The sequence below is a fragment of the Leucoraja erinacea genome, chromosome 33, assembly GCF_028641065.1.
Source record: "Leucoraja erinacea ecotype New England chromosome 33, Leri_hhj_1, whole genome shotgun sequence".
NCBI classification, from domain to species: Eukaryota; Metazoa; Chordata; class Chondrichthyes; order Rajiformes; family Rajidae; genus Leucoraja; species Leucoraja erinaceus.
Window position 1 is genome coordinate 9,324,639 of NC_073409.1, and position 17,497 is coordinate 9,342,135.

General features: G+C 41.5%; 1 protein-coding gene across 3 annotated transcripts in view; it reads right to left on the minus strand.

The window, feature by feature from the left end:
* The window catches only part of cgnl1 (cingulin-like 1), a 126,630-nt gene that overhangs the window by 12,703 nt on the left and 96,430 nt on the right, over positions 1–17,497 (minus strand). For all 3 annotated transcript variants that reach the window (XM_055661227.1, XM_055661228.1, XM_055661225.1), the window contains exons 13-14: positions 15,417–15,578; positions 13,459–13,548 (exon numbers count right to left, since the gene is read on the minus strand). In XM_055661227.1, the coding sequence (XP_055517202.1) occupies positions 13,459–13,548; positions 15,417–15,578 (252 nt within the window). The remainder of the gene's footprint in view (positions 1–13,458; positions 13,549–15,416; positions 15,579–17,497) is intronic.

The window sequence follows — 17,497 nt, forward strand, 5'->3', positions numbered from 1 at the left end:
ACTTTGCTTCACTTGAACTTCTGGTGAATGTGAAGGATATTGGGGAAGCTGCACTGGCCAAATTGCAGCACGACTAGTCCCTTTCCTTTTTTCTTTTTTTTTTTAATTTAAATTTGTTAGAAGTACAATAATGTGGTACCACAGTACCTAATACTTATTGACATATTACATCTCATATACAACTTCTTATTTTAAATTTAATAATAAAACAGGAAGAAGAGTAGAAAAAGAGAGATTATAGAAACATAGAAAATAGGTGCAGACAATGCATTTCGTTGTCTCTGTACTGTACACTGACAATGACAATTAAATTGAATCTGAATCTGAATCATGAGTAGGCCATTCGGCCCTTCGAGCCTGCACCGCCATTCAATATGATCATGGCTGATCATCCAACTCAGTATCCTGTACCTGCCTTCTCTCCATACCCCCCTGATCCCTTTAGCCACAAGGGTCACATCTAACTCCCTCTTAAATATAGTCAATGAACTGGCCTCAACTACCTTCTGTGGCAGAGAGCTCCACAGATTCACCACTCTCTGTGTGAAAAAAGTTTTCCTCATCTCGGTCCTAAAAGATTTCCCCCTTATCCTTAAACTGTGACCCCTTGTTCTGGACATCCCCAAACATCGGGAACAATCTTCCTGCATCTAGCCTGTCCAACCCCTTAAGGTTATCACAGAGATTGGTGCGTGAAATAGTAAGATAGCCCGAAAGAAGAGAGAAGTACACGACAAGGTACAGAAGAATGGAGAAGAGAGAGAGATAGATAGATAGAAAAGAAGAAAGAGAAAGAGAAAGAAACAAAGTAGAAAAAAAAGGAGATTGAAAGAGATACCCTGTACCTATTTTATGTTCTTGGCCACCCGTCACCTGATTCTGAAACATTTGATTTCTATGGTTGTATTGCATCATATGCTTGTAAAAAGTCGATAAAAGGAGACCAAATCACTACGAGTTGGTCTGCTTTACCTGCTAGGAGGCGTCGCATTTCTTAAGATAAACTATTTCACTATGTTCACATTTTAAATAATCCATAACTTTAAATTGTGTGTGAATTTAATAGAGCAAAATAACAAAATAACAAAAACATTTATGGCTACATTAAAGTGGTAAAATCTCTGAGCTCAGGTGCAGCTCTGGAATAACGACAGTGGAATCGAATCTCCAGCCCCACAGATCCCACAAACACAAGAAACCCCCTTGATCCATCCTGCTTGTCGTGGAATTTATTTTCTTTTAAAATTATTTCCTTCAAGTTAGCAAATTTTATTAGATTCAATTCAGTTGACACACACACACACACACACAGTAAACAATATACTGCAGGGCACAACAACATTTAATGCAAAGCCAACTGTAGTAAACAACTGAACAAGGCTTTAACTGCTCTTTCAGGTATGACAAGAAAAATAAAACATGACACTATTTGATACAGCATTCGAGCTTAATCAAGGTCACTAGAATAATCCATTATGGGGTTGGACAAGACTTGTCAAAATTCTAATATTTAATCTCGTTGTTTACCACATTCTAATGAAGCATGCTACTTTCATTATTCAGCACTTTTGTCTCTTATCACTTTCTATTCAGTTACATTTTAGCAAGAGATTCAGTTTGACATATCCCTCCCTTATTGATCTTCACCACTTCACTCGTTGTTGTGATGTGAATTTCAATTCTATCTGAAGTGCAATCATACGCTGCTTCAGACAGCAAAGCTGCAGACCAAAGCCACGTAAGCAAGCACAGGGGGCTTTCTTTGGGAAATAAAAACTGATAACTATCGACCTGTGTGCCAAACATCAGTGGTAGGGAAGATGCTGGATAAATTCTGAGAGACAGGATTAATGATAGCTTTGGAAAGACAGGGACTAATCAGATAGCATTGACCAGGGAAGAACTCGTCTGACCAATCGAGTGAATTTTTTGAAGAGGGAACAGAGTGTATTGAAGAAGGTGCAATTTACATGGAAACTCTCAAAGTGCGGGAGTGACTCAGCTGGTCAGGCAGCATCTCGGGAGAACAGGGATAGGTGACACTTTGCGTCAAGACATTTTTTCAGTCTGAAGAAGGGTCTCGACCCAAAATGTCACCTATCCATGTTCTCCAGAGATGTTGTCTGACCTGCTGAGTTACTCCAGCATTTTGTGCCCTTTTGTTTATTAACCAGCATCTGCACTTCCTTGTCCCTGATTTACATGGTCTTTGTTAAAGCCTCTAACAAAGTCCCACATAGGAGACTGGTTGAAAGGTTAGGGGCCATGTGATCCTGAGCAAGTTACCAAACTGAATTCAAAATTGGCTTCACATTAATAGTAGAAGGGTGCTTTTGAAAATGAATGTCTATGATGATGTGTCCCACAAATATCAGTGCTGGGACCCTGGCCGTTTGTAATATACATGAATGAGGTGATGTGGATGGTGTGATCAGTAAGAATGGCCCGGACATTCAGTCAGTTTGCTTTTTGCGGATGACACAATGACTGGTGGAGTTATTGATAGCACAGCGGGTAGTCTGTATCAGGTGGTCTGTATCAATGCACTGCATAAATGGGCTGAAAAATTGGAGATGGAGTGTAATCCAGACAAATGTGATGCAATCAATGTATATTGGGGGCTCTAATGAGGCTGGGACATGCACCATGAACGGCAAGGTTGTAGGGAATGTTGGTGAACAGAGGTACCTTGGACCTTTGAAGGCGGCTGGTACTGGTGGATACTATGGTTAGTAAGGCATGCGTGATATGGGCTTTCATTAGTCAGGCATATGGGATACAGGCTTACATTAGTCAGGGCACCGAATAGAAGGTTACGCTCTGTGTATAAAACCATGGTCAGATCTCAGCTGTGCAGATCCGGTCACCAAGGTGCAGGAAGCATTGATGGTGCTAGAAAGGATGTGAAAAGGATTCACCAGAATGTTAACTGGGGTGAAACCGTTCAGTTAGAAGGCGAGTCTGAAGAAGCTAGGTGTTTGCTCCCTGGAGTAATGAGGCATAATTGAAGTATATAAAATGATGGGCCTTAGCTGGATAGACCTTAGGAGAGTTATCCCCATATCATCAATAGATGAGACCAGATTTAGGGTACAGTGGGAAAGAGATACAAGGGGACATAAAGGAGACCTTCTTCACCCAGAGAATGGGAGGTTTCTGGAACATTCTGCCTGCAAGAGTGGTTGAAGCTGGGCAGCTGTCAGCATTTATACGTATACAGACAGACTTGAATTACTTCAACAACTACTTCAGGCTATGGACCTGTTGTCTGAGATTCTTTGATTAAAGGAACACCCCGTATATAGAAAATATAGGAAATAGGTGCAGGAGGAGGCCATTCAGCCCTTCGAGCCAGCACCGTTGTGTATTCCGCTATATTCCAGGATTAACGCACCACGATAAAATGTTCTTATTACCATCAGACCAATGAAGCAAATGAAGAGGAAAAACTCGACCTTGACTATTGTTTAAGAAAGAACTGCAGATGCTGGAAAAATCGAAGGTGGACAAAAAAGCTGAAGAAACACAGCGGGCCAGACGTCTGAAGAAGGGTCTCGACCCGAAACGTCGCCTATTCCTTCGCTCCATTGATGCTGCCTCACCCGCTGAGTTTCTCCAGCTTTTTTGTCCACCTTCGACCTTCGACAATGGGAATGATGGGGTGAAAATCTATAAGAAACAGTTGTTTAGTATTAGGGATAATATGAAACAGCTTGTAAAACATTCAAAATTCATCATATGAATTAAAATATTGGAAGTGAAAGGACAGGAAGTTGATTTTAGAAGGGATTAACATCTGGTACAAATGAACACAGTTGTATTTATCCTGAGGTTGATACAAAATTGTACTTGTGTCTGGAATGGAATTTCTTTTTACAAAGCTTGCCTGGAATTATAAATGTAGAAAAAGAGTTCTCTCAATGTTGCCCTCATCAGTGTTCCCGGGTCACTTCCTTTTTTGTTGTACTTCACATTTGAAGATTAATGACAATGGCTTGTATGCATGATTCTGTTTACAGGAAAGGGCTTTTTGCAGTCAGTGTAAGCACTTTGAGAGTTTGCCAGAATTGTCTCGCTGGGATTGGCTTGTGACCTTCCGGCTTTGTGGAAAGTGATCAAGTACACTGTAACTGCTCAAATGGAATTTCACAAATCTGCAATCAGCAGATAAGACAAATGAAACGTATCAAACTGCATTCAAACTTTATTTACGATTCAAAGAATAGACATGTTTGTTTCCACTTTCAACAGCCTTGAGTTGCTCACATCGGATGCTAAAAGTTGGGGTTGGTCTTAAACATTCAGACCAATTGGAAAGCAAGCACAATGTGGACAGGCCGTAATTGTTCCAAGGATCTCTAACCCTGGACAACTTAATCAAACACATTTTTAAAATTTAATAATAATTTAACTGCATTTAAAATAACTCTTGACTCCCAAATTTAGTTCAAATCAAAGTGGTTGTCTGCAAGTTGATGCTATGTTTTCTTGCTTTAATATTTCACACTGCCGAATTGCTTTTAATTGTGTTGAATTTCACCCTTTACTTTGTAATATTTAGTGGAATAGTTCATTTTATTATTAGAGTAAACCTTCGTAATAATGAACCACTGGGTGGGGGAAGAGGATGGTGTCCGCCATTGTCGATTATCCACTGTAACCGAATGAGGGGAGTAAAGGGAGGGGAGAAACGCGGTGCTCGGGGAGGATTAGATGAGTGGGAATTCGCAGGGCAAGCTGCCACAATACAATACAATACAATACATAGCCCCCGGCCCCACATGCAGTGTCCCAGAGACAGGACTGGTGATCACTCTGCCCTCATGCTACTGGCTCTCTCCACTCCCGCAACCAGTAGCACATCACTTGGTGCCAGGTCATTGGATAGCTGGCGGAAATGGGGAAGTAGAGGTGGAGGCGAGGGGGGGTGGAGGGAGGGGAGGGAGGGGGGGGGGGAGGGGTCCTACTGGAGCCTTGATCCACTATAGCCAAAATCTACTCTAAAGAGATTTATTGTGATTGTTTACTGTATTATGGCAACTAATTTCCTCCTGATTGCTGTCTGGAACGAATTATCATCTTCGATAGATCAAGAAATGTACCGCAAGTAATCAGAACCTTTTGTAGTGCAGAGTGTGAATCAGATACATTTGTGCTGTGGTTTCCAGGCATAAAAACACCCCCTCCCCTCCACCAATTAAGATGAACCAGACTCCACTTTAACCCTCAACCACATCACAATATATATATATCGTTGTTCACCAGTGTCCATCCACCCAGATTCACCACCACTTTGGTTATTCACTCACCTATCACAGGTAAAAGACCATCTCCCCCCCCCCAAATCACTCCCCGTTCTCTCCACCTGCCTGTCATTTTCCACTTTCCCTGCCGTTTGTCAACATAGAAACATAGAAAATAGGTGCAGGAGGCCACCGTTTGGCCCTGTGAGCTAGCACCACCATTCATTGTGATCAAGGCTGATCATCCACAGTCAGTAACCCGTGCCTGCCCTCACCCCATACCCCTTGATTCCGCTAGCCCCTAGAGCTCTATCTAACTCTCTTTTAAATTAATCCAGTAAATTGGCCTCTACTGCCTTCTGTGGCAGAGAATTCCACAAATTCACAACTCTCTGGGTGAAAACGTTTTTTTCTCATCTCAGTTTTAAATGGCCTCCCCTTTATTGTTAGACTGTGGCCCCTAGTTCAGGACTCCCCCAACATTGGGAACATTTTTCCTGCATCCAGCTTGTCCGGCCCTTTTACAATTTTATACGTTTCTATAAGATTCCCTCTCATCCTTCTAAATTCCAGTGAATGCAAGCCCAGTCTTTCCAATCTATCCGCATATGACAGTCCCGCCATCCCAGGGATTAGCCTCGTGAACCTACGCTGCACTGCCACAATAGTAAGGATGTCCTTCCTCAAATTAGGAGACCAAACCTGCACACATAGTTGTACTAAGCTGCCCGGCCTGCTGAGCATTTACTGCTTTACTAACACCTGTGCAAAGTAAGCTCAACGTTGCAGAACAGCTCGAGTGTTCAGGTAAAACCAACAGAAACGCCAACAATGTAAACAAGTTGGGATATACTATATGCAACGTGCACTGAAGCCTGGAGTGCAAGAAATGAGCATTAAAGCATTATGAAGATTCACACCAATACAAAGCAGTTCATTTGAAAAGCCAGGCTGGCTTTCATCAGAAAAGTAGTAAAATAATTTTATTTGAGCTAAAATAAAACTCTCAAACACTGTGGGAAGGCCAATTAAACTAGCATGGAGGGGAAAAATTAACTCCATTTCATTGCAGTTTATATTTTAACAGTCTGAAAAGTCATGGGCCAAACATTCTTTAGGTTTAAACCCATGACTGTGACCCTCGAGCTACTGCTGCCAAGGAGCAAAATGTGAAGAATACCAATGCATTTTTTCATTGATGCAACACTGTAAAATGATTAAAAAAGGCCCAATGTTAAGGCAGCTCCTCAAAGCTGAGACATGAAAGCGCAGAAACAGTGCCCAAACCGACACAAGGTGGCTGGGAAACCAGCTAGGGAGGAATGGTAAGAGGGGAGAGTTTGGGAAGGGTGGTGCAGTGCAGTCCAGGGATGGGGTGAGAGGCCAGGGGGAGGAGAGAGGATGGTGTAGTGGAGATATGACCATGGATGACCTTGCCTGCATGTCATGGTCCACAGAGTGCCCACTAACAGGCAATCCCAGGCAGCATGGTCTACACTCCCCAGCAAAGCTCCAGAGGGAGATGTGTGTGGAATGATACCCTCCTGTCACCAGCGTTGCCAGGGTGACTGACTGACTGACTGACCACTGGTTACATTTCCAGAGCAACACAAAGCAAGTGGAAAATTTCACAATCGTATCTCATCCAAAATTAATTTGCAGCTGTGCTACGGTGGAGCTATGATATCATTGAATTTCTCAGCAGTCCAGCTCAATTACAACCTTAAAAGAACTTCCATCCTAAGCTATGTCTTGTTAGAGTACAGCTTTAAACATAAATCATTCGTACCACTGAGGTAAATATTTAGTACTCAAATCACATCATGCTACACCAGAATGAATAATAATCAATTATTAACAATTCAGCAATCCAAGACACAAGGAATGGTAGATGGTGGTTTACAAAAACAAACGCAGGTAGCTGGAGTAACTCAGCAGGTCAGGCAACATCTCTAAGAGACATGGATAGGCAACGTGTAGGGTCATAAACCTTCATTTGGGAGTAGGGGGGTCCTCACCTGAATTGGCAGCTATCATGTCATCCAGAGATGGTGCCAGACCTGCTCTGTCTCTCCGGCACCTTGTATTTTTGTCAACAACCCAGGCAACCAAGGGGCACATTTATCCAAAATTGAAACATTTGATAAAAACTACATGCCAAGTGTACGCACTTATTCTTTTAAATTCAAAATATAAAGAAAACAAACTACAGATTAAAGCATTAGGCGGCGTGGATTGGAACCACTTCATGGAGCAAGAACAGAATGCATTCCACACTTGAAGGTCAGGTCAACTGTTAAGACTTGAATGCCAGAATTTACTTCCTTTCTTGCATAAAGTGATTAGCTCTCCTCTGAGTTTACTGTATTTATTCTACTCCGACTCCATATAATCAGTGCCAATAAATGCTGCAGGGCCCCAAACCGTCACAACGGAACAAGTTGAAACATTATTAGCTTTGCCTGGTTTGTTTCATCTTCAGATGAATGGGGCTTCATCTCCACCCTTACACTGAGCTGCCTCCAACACCTGGTGTCTGTGTGGCAGGTGCACTGTTATCAGCTGGGACCCAGCAGTGGGCAGGAGCAGGACACGCTCATCTTCCCTCTGTTCTGATCTGATTCCTGGGATGGCAGGACTTTCATATGAAGAAAGACTGGATAGGCTCGGCTTGTACTCGCTAGAATTTAGAAGATTGAGGGGGGATCTTATAGAAACTTACAAAATTCTTAAGGGGTTGGACAGGCTAGATGCAGGAAGATTGTTCCCAATGTTGGGGAAGTCCAGAACAAGGGGTCACAGTTTAAGGATAAGGGGGAAGTCTTTTAGGTCCGAAATGATATTTAAGAGGGAGTTAGATGTGGCCCTTGTGGCTAAAGGGATCAAGGGGTATGGAGAGAAGGAAGCTACAGGATACTGAGTTGGATAATCAGCCATGAAATGAATGGCGGTGCAGGCTCAAAGGGCCGAATGGCCTACTCCTGCACCTATTTTCTATGTTCTACCATTGCTGTGGTAACACCCCTGCCTCCACACAGCAACAAGAACACAGGAGGGCAGTGGAGGATCTCCCTTGCACTGCGCAACACTGCGTTGGTTACAAGATGCTGTTTGGGGGGGGAGGGGAGGAGACCGAAGGACCCCCCCCCCCCCAGCTCACGGAATTGGAAAGGGGCTATTTTTGGAATTAGAACTCAGTGGCAGTGACTGGAATATGGTGGGAAGGGGGAAGGTAACAACACAGCAGGGGAATGCTATGAATTGGAGAAAGAGCGGCTGGAGCTGTGGTGCAAAGTTTAGAGCCCTGCTGAGGGAGACCTTCTCAGCATCCGTGACTTAAAATGAAAATGACACCATTTTATTGGCAATGGGACTACTGTGCTGCGAATTGGACTGAATAACCACACTCATCCTCACCAAAAGCATTTTTCTAAGACAAGCTTTGCTTCACTAGATATGAACCTCAGACACATCTGGCTGAAAACATCACTTGGGCAAACTTTAAAAGGATATAAATCCTACTTAACAAAATGGCATGGAGTCAGGAAACCAGAAAAACATCTGCCATGCATTCTAGATCATCATTTAATGTCAAGTGTTTTTGTGACCTCATGTGCAGCTTGAGTCCTGATTCTGCCTCCAAAATAACAGCAAACACTCTTCAATAGTAATTCACTGAAGCACTTCAAACTGAATCACAGAAATGAAAGAACATTTTATCAATATATTTTTTTCTATGATATTAATCTTGATGTGTTCTTGACAGGTCTATCGATTTAGCATTAAACCATTCAGTGCTAATCCGTTTGTCTCTTTTCATTTCTGAGAGGTGGGAGTTGTTACCAAGGCTAGTATTTATCAGCTGTAGTGGGGAATCATCTTGAACAGCCACAGACTGTGCAGTTAGGGTGCTCCTTCTCTGCTACCAGGCTCGGAACTCTGAGATTTAGCTCCTGTGACAATGGAATGGTGAGCGGCTTCCAAGTCAACAAGGTAGTGTATATTTTGTGCATCTGTATACTTTGTTAACTCTTGTACCAATAATATTCTTTTGATCATACTTTTATCCATTTGAACTCAGTCTCACCAATTAAAAAAGCATCATGATTATATTGGGTCCAAAAAAACTAGGGAACTTGATCCTTTCCAACATAGAGGTCATCAATTTACCAGCAACTGTGTGCCAGGGATTGTGGATTACAATTTTGCAGCTCTCAAAATTATTCAGTTTATCCTTCACTCTATTTATCTTGCAAACTGTAATTTCACAAATGCAAAGATCTTCAAAGCATACTTATTTGCAACTCCAACTTTTGGTTGGACAACTTATAAATAAATCCAAGTGTTTTTGGAGCAAACCCAAGCATCGGCAACTCTTCAATGCCTGAACCCTGACTGTTCAAAGCTTCAAAACCAATTTGGCAATTGGTGGGAGTTCAAGGTTATCACAACAGAATCTTACTTTTTCCAGCACCCACACAACAGCTGAAGTAACTAAACTATTCAAATGCTGGAACATTTGTTGATTATTCCCATCTGAAGACTGTGGCATAAAGCCCAATTTACCCACAAGCCCAATTTGATCAGACTTTACTGGCTTTATCTTGCACTAAACATTATTTCCTTTATCGTGTACCTGTTCACTGTACATTTTCCCAACCAGCAGGAAGGTTCTGTTGTTGATACTGTACTGTCAGCACTGCGCTTTCTTCTTCTCTGCCTCCTATACTAACCCTCGGGACACATACAGGAATAATAGTCACATTGACCAAGTCGAGGGGCAGCACAGTGGCACAGCGGTAGACTTTCTGTCTTACAGCGCCAGAGACCTATTTTCCATCCTGACTCTGGATGCTGTCTCTATGGAGTTTGTAACATTCTCCCTGTGACCACGTGGGTTTTCTCCAGTTTCCTTCCACACTCCAGAGATGTATGCCTGTAGGATGTGCTGGATAAATGGAAGTCTTTCTTAAACAGACAGAGCTAGTGATGAGTTCTGACTGAGGGTCACCATATTTACTTTGACAAGCTCCAGCAAAGATGCTAAGCCTGAGCCCGTGTCCTATCTCATGGTTCTCATGTCATGGCCATGGGCTCGAGTCCAAGAGGATGTCCAAGATTCTAGATGTCTAGATGTGCAAGATTCAGCTGAATATGTTCAACTACCATCATTTTAGTGATGGTCGCTGTCAGTTACACAAAACACTACATTAACACACCAAAGATAGACAAAAATGCTGGAGAAACTCAGCGGGTGAGGCAGCATCTGCGGAGCAAAGGAAATAGGCAACGTTTCAGGTCGAAACCCTTCTTCAGACTGAGCTCATTCTTCAGTCTGAAGAAGGGTTTCGACCTGAAACGTCGCCTATTTTCCAGCATCTGCAGTTCCTTCTTAAACTTTAACACACCGAACTGTCAAACACATTTATTCTCTAATAAAGTTATTTATAAAACAGATAAAGCTGCGTACAGAAACAAATCTATGATCCAAAATAAGAAAAACTATGCATTTACAAAACATATTTTTTAAACCTCAGTGGCCCGAGTGTGTTTAGCCAACTAATTCCATTTGCCGTATAATAGCTGTGATCGTGTGTGCAACGGAGAATGCCACAAACAGTGAAATCATAATGACAACTTTTAATCTGATTTTGGTGGAAAACGTCACTATTCACTGAATAATGCGATGGGTTGATTTACATTTACATCAGTAAATCTGTATGTAGGGGTCTAATTAACAACTCATTTATAAGCTTATATCTTTGACAATGCAGAATGCAAGTTTTGCTATCACATGCATTGGTGCATTTCTGAAAAGTGAGATGAAGCTTGTGTGGTACAAAAAACTCTTTGGCCTTAAGACGTATGACATTTATAATGTCATACCATCCCTGATAAATTCCATGCATTGTATTAATATAGTTTCTAACATGTTCTGACTGCTGGGTAATATGCTGAAGGTAAAATCCGCTAAGTGAGTACTAGTGGAACATCAAACCCTTTCATTATCAAACCCTTTCATTAACACATTTTCACATCAAAACACATTGCCAACCTGGCCCCTTGAACTCAGCTTCTACTTTCCAATGAGGGCAAAACTTCCATTTTCAAACAATTTACCGAGATGTTTTCCAGTCAAAAATAAATCATGCACACCCACTCGGTGCAGCATTAAAAAGCAATAAACATTGACATAACAAGGAAATGTTGAACCTTCTCATTATATTATTCACTATGCAACCAGATTATGAATATCAAAAATGAACAAGTAGTTGCTTTGAACAGACGTACATATCAGGACAAAACACACAAGTAGGCAAGTCAAATAAGAATCTCCACACAAGCCAAGATGCAACATAATCTTCATTTTACAAACTAATGGAAATTAAGTACAATCCAATTTTAAAGGGATTATTTTTATGGAGCAAGAAGTTCAAATCTCTCAACATGCAAAGTCAGGAGGAATAAAACCCTTTTCCATAATCCCCCGATTCAAAACCTATTTGTGCTGGAGGTTAAAAGGACTCTTTTAATTACATGCCAGAAGATCAAATGACAGAAACACTATGTAAAATTCTGTAGCTTGTGAATGGTTTAGTCTATGATTTGGCAACTAATCAAGGGAAATAAGCAGCTCTTAAATGAGGCATGAAATCAGCTGGAGAGATGCTGGCTTCACTGTTCAGATATATTAAACGTCCCGGCCTGCTTGATCATTCCATTCGAATTAAGAAATTGTTTTCCCTTTGAAATATAACATTTCAAAACAATATTATGTGGGAACAATAAACCTTTAATGTTGTGGGCTAAGCATTGATTCAGTCTTAAAACAGATTAGATGGGTGGATATGGTTAGAACTTTTGGCTGTAAGATCTAGTGTGTTGAAACTTTACACACAAGAGTATTTGGTGAAAATGGAGATCGCTGGTGATCAGTAACAGAGCTGAGTGTTCCATGCTTAACTATGTTACATCACTGGTAGCCTGTCCAAACTGAAACCGATACGGTGTTGATGACAATTACTGCCTTCGCCATTCATACTGGTTGCACCATCTTTATTTAAGCACACATATAACCTATTATTATCGAAGGGCTTAAAACTCAAACCAAGTTAGCTTGGTAAAGGCGAAAGTGATATATGATTCAACATGTCATTCAATGGCTATTGAATCCAAATCAAGTTCAAACTATTTTACTTTGCTGCAAATAAAAGCAAAGTTCACTGTGACCTATACTGTGCCCCCACCCCAATTATGCTGCGTGCCACAATGGTATCACACACAATGAGCAAGCTGAGAATAGAGCACCTTTTAACGTGACTTAAAGCTGCCACTCTGCTACTGAGGGCTGTGGAGCAAGGCAGGAAGCTGGTCTTATGCCCCTGTCCCACTTAGGAAACCTGAACAGAAACCTCTGCAGACTTTGCGCCCCGCCCAAGGTTTCCGTGCGGTTCTCGGAGGCTCCCGGAGGTTTTTGTCAGTCTCCCTACCTGCTTCCATTACCTGCAACCTCCGGCAACCACCTGCAACCTCCGGGAACCGCACGGAAACCTTGGGTGGGGCGCGTAGTCTCCAGAGGTTTCCGTTCAGATTTCCTAAGTGGGACAGGGGCATTAGGGAATGGGTCAAGACGATCCAACTGAATGGCCAAGAAACCTCTGGACTCACAGGAATGTTTTAATGGGCACCTTTCAATTTTTTCCAAATGTTTTTTTGGAGCGGAATAGAGCTAATGAATCGTGTGGCAGTTCACAAAATCAATAAGCAAACTTATCAGACATGGCATGTGTTGACGGGTATATTTACGAGTGAGGCAATCGGCTGCAGATCTGCAACTTTACAGCACGTTAGACAAGAAATATTTATCGAACAACTCATTCATTGTCATCGCCTGGTGTGGACCATATCAGCCAACCCAACCAATGTATTTTTATGGTCACATCAACACATTATTCCAAACACAATGCAACTGAATAATACAACGGCTGGTTGTTCCGTGTTGGTCACAGGGAGAGGAAAATCAATACTGACTTACAGACGATATTAATGCCTGGAATTTTATCAGTTACTTTGTCAACTTATTTATATTGTCTGCCCTTGTAGCGGCAGCTTTATGAGACAGATTCTTATACCATAGACAAGACAGCCATTTCCATGGCTAATCAATTGCAACATGTTCAATCTATTATCTCGTCACTCCGACTGGCTTAGTTACCTGCTCTCGGTCTCTATTCATGCGCTCTGTCAGAAGGTCTGAATTATTTCTCTCCTCATCCAACTCCATCTCCAAATCTGTCAGTTTATCCTGTAAACATAAATCAGGTAGAAGTGGAATGAAACATGGAAATAAAGCAGCCTCGGACAATTATATACAAGTGATGCATTTTGTTTCAATATTGGTTCTTAGGTTTAGGTTTATTGTTGTCACATGTACTGAGAGACAGTGAAAAGCTTTGCTTTGCATGCGATCCATCAGATCAGTTAATGCCATATATATATATAAATGTAATCGTCAAAATCAAGTACAAGATGCACCATAGAACACACACTGTCACAGCTTGGTTTGTGAACAAATTTGCCTCAGACTGCAAGAAATTGCAGAGAGTTGTAAAAGTAGGCTAGTCCATCGTAAAGACCAGACTTCCCACTATTGCCTCCATCTACATTTCACGCTGCCTCGGAAAATGCAGTCAGCATAATAAGAGACCTGTCCCACCCAGGTCATTCCTTCTCCCTGCTCCTGACTGGCAGAAGATACAGAAGCCTGGAAGCATACACCTCCAGACTCCGGAACAGCTTGTTCCCTCCCCTCTGTTATCAGGCTTCTGAACGGTCCTTACATAAGCTAGGGTATAGTCCATTTCGCCTCTACCCCATCGTGGACATTGGATTTTGTCTATGCAACTGGTATGCTACAAGGTACATTTCTTTGCCCTTTGCTCTAAGTATTGTATTTGAATTTAAAGTGATGTTATTTATATATAGTATTATCTGATCTGTTTGGCTTGCATGCAAAACAAAGCTTTTCACTGTACCTCAGTATGTGATAATAATAAACCTAAACTTACCATAGATGGAGCAAAGGGGAGGATACAGAGTGCAGAATAGAGTTTGCAGTAGCTTTGAAAAGTCCCGTGTCCACAATGGGGTAGAGGTGAATACTGCTGGACAGGACTAGGGAGGAGGAGGAATGACCAGGGTGGGACAAATCTTTGAATATGTTGATCACTTTCCCAAAGCAGCATGAAGTGTAGATGGAGTCAATGGTCTATGTGATGGACTAGGCCACATCTACTCCTCTCAGCAATTTCCTGCGGTCTTGGGCAGAGCGGATCCCAAACCAAGCTGTGATCAACCCGACAATATGCTCTCCATGGTACATCAGTAAAGGTTTGTAAGAGTCATTGGAGACATGCCACATTTCCTCAGTCTCCTCGTGAAGTAGAGGTGTTAGTGTGCCTACTTGTCTGTCACATTAATGTGGTCGGTCCACAACAAAGCATTGGTAATATTAATGCCAAGGCACTTGAAGCTCTCAGCCAATTCCACTTGTGTTCAAATCCAGTAGATTTAAAAGTATTTGCAACAAATTAAACAAATAATGCATTGGAGTGCATTTACTTTCCAAAAATATGCAAAAGGTGTTACCAAATTCCTTTCACATAACATTCTACTGAAAAAGTAATGATTTTATTCCAATAATATCCTACATTATATTAACATTCCTAACTGATGTTTCATTTTTGATACATTTTTAGAAGGTTTGATCATCAGTATTTCAGGATTTCAATGTCAATACTTGTACATGCTTTATCCTTCTATCAACAGATGGGGCAACATTGCACCAGATGGGTTAAATAGCCTCTTGAGTTGTCATCAAAAGAAGGAAAAAGTTAAAAAAACAATCCAAAAATATTGAGTCACCCCTTTAAGATATATTTGAAAGGTCAATTTCTTTATTTGAAAGGTCAATGAAACCCTTGGTTGTCTGGTTTAGATTCAGATTCAGATTCAGATTCAATTTCAATTGTCATTGTCAGTGTACAGTACAGAGACAACGAAATGCATTCCCATGATCAGGTGAGATCCTGTGATATTTTCAGCTTTTCCCAGATCTGGAAGTTAAGGCACAATGTTAGGATAAAGTAAACTCGTTGCCAAGCCTGTGTTCACCTCCATCTGCTTGACCTGCCTCACTCGATCATCCACACAATGCTTTTTGCTTTCAAGGTCGTGCTCCAGCTCATTGATGCTCTGCTTCAGCTGCTGGTTCTTCACAAGTGCTTCATCTTGTTGATGGTGATGCTCCTCCAACTCCTCCCGCATATGCCGTATCTGCCCCCGAAACAAGCCAGACACAATCAGCAGGTTACTACCGAACGGTGCAATTACACCACCTCCTCTCTCATTCTATGTTCTATGAAAATTGTGCCATTTGTATGGATTAAAAGTAGATTATTTTACCTTCATTTATTTTGATGACTATGATGACATAAATATATGCCAACATTTAAATATGCCAACATTTAGTCTGTTGAACTGTTTTGACTGTTTTACTGTTCTTTTTACAATCCATGTTCTCGGGGTATCTAAATCCAAATGTTATTAGTTATTTATATTATGATATCGGTTGGAAGCTGCATACCAAATCTCGTTGCGCTTATGTGCAATGACAATAAAAGATATTATTATTATTATTATTAAATATGACGAGTAAGATTTTTTTATAATGCCAGTGAAAATGTGTAAAATCGCACAAGATCTCTGTGCAAAACGGAATGGGTGCTACATTGTCACAGGTAGCATCTTTCAATGAGGCATCTAACAAAGGTCATAAGGACACGTTAAAAGATTGGATGGCACCTGCGTTCTGGTCTACACATTTTACACAAATGACGCTGAGAAACAAGTAAATGGTAATTTAGCTCAGCTCGGCAGGATGAAATGTGCGCAGGCTTGTATGGCAACACAATCACAGTCACAGAATTGGTAAAGCGCACAATGCCGCCGTTTGGCCCATCAGGTCTGTGCCAGCTCCCTACTGGAACAATTCTCATCTGTCCCCAGTACTTTTGCTGCCAATGTTCTCTACTTCTGACAACATTAGACAGTTCAAGAACTGTTCAACATTGTGGTCATTACACAACGTGCCTGTTTATTCCACAGGTAGCACCTTCCAACATAGTTAAAGAAAGTGAATGACGTGCATTTAAGTAGTGCCTGCACATCCCTTTCAGAAAGTCCCAAAGTGTTTCAGAAATAATTAAGGGCTTTTGCAGGGCGGTTTCAATTGTGCTATGGGTGATATTGTTGCCAATTTCACACAGTAAGCTCTCATAATTGAATCCTTGTAGGAAGACTGATTCAGGATAAACAGTGGACAACACTCTGCTTCTCATGGAAACAGGAATCTTTCATTAACACTTTAGAGAGTAGATGAGCCCCTCAGATCAACATCATATGCAGAGGAAGGCACCCACAGCACTGCAGCACTCGCTCACTGCTGCTGGACTGCTGAGCTCAAGTCTCTGAAGGGGGATTTGAACATGGAAACGTAACACAGCACAAATAAATATATAAAATGCAAAATGATTTCCATACTCAAGAAGTCTTAAGCAACATATCAAACAATTAAATATTTCTGTGTAGGAAGGAACTGCAGATGCTGGTTTAAACCGAAGATAGACACAGAAAGCTGGAGTAACTCAGCGGGAGGGGCAGCATCTCTGGAGAGAAAGAATGGGTGACTTTTCGGGTCAAGAATTCAAATTATTTGAGCAGAGTAGAAATATTTTATTTTTTTTATATCATATTAAAACTGTCTAATGATTCCAACGCTGAACTTTTGTGCTTCTTTTAGTTTAGGCGCAAATGGAAATGCCAAGAACACAAGCCTCAATCCCTCTGAAGATCCTCTGGTAATAGACACTGAGTAGCAGTAGCAACAACAGTGGAGACTACAAACAGGTTTGGTCCTTGTTGGAGTAACAATAAATTATGTGTTCCCTTGGAGAAATCCCAGTCGCAGTCAGTAGATGGCAGTAACACGACAAGCCTTCAGTGGAACTTTATTTGCACTGATCAGCCAGCACAACAAGCTCCATTCAACAGCTCCTCGATCCCCAGCAATTACTCCTCATCAACAACACATACAAGAATCCAACCTTTAATTCCCAATTGTTCATTGGGAATCTGAACAGAATGTAAAGCAACCCATCACTTATCTGCCATGTTGAGATCCCACAATGAAGAGA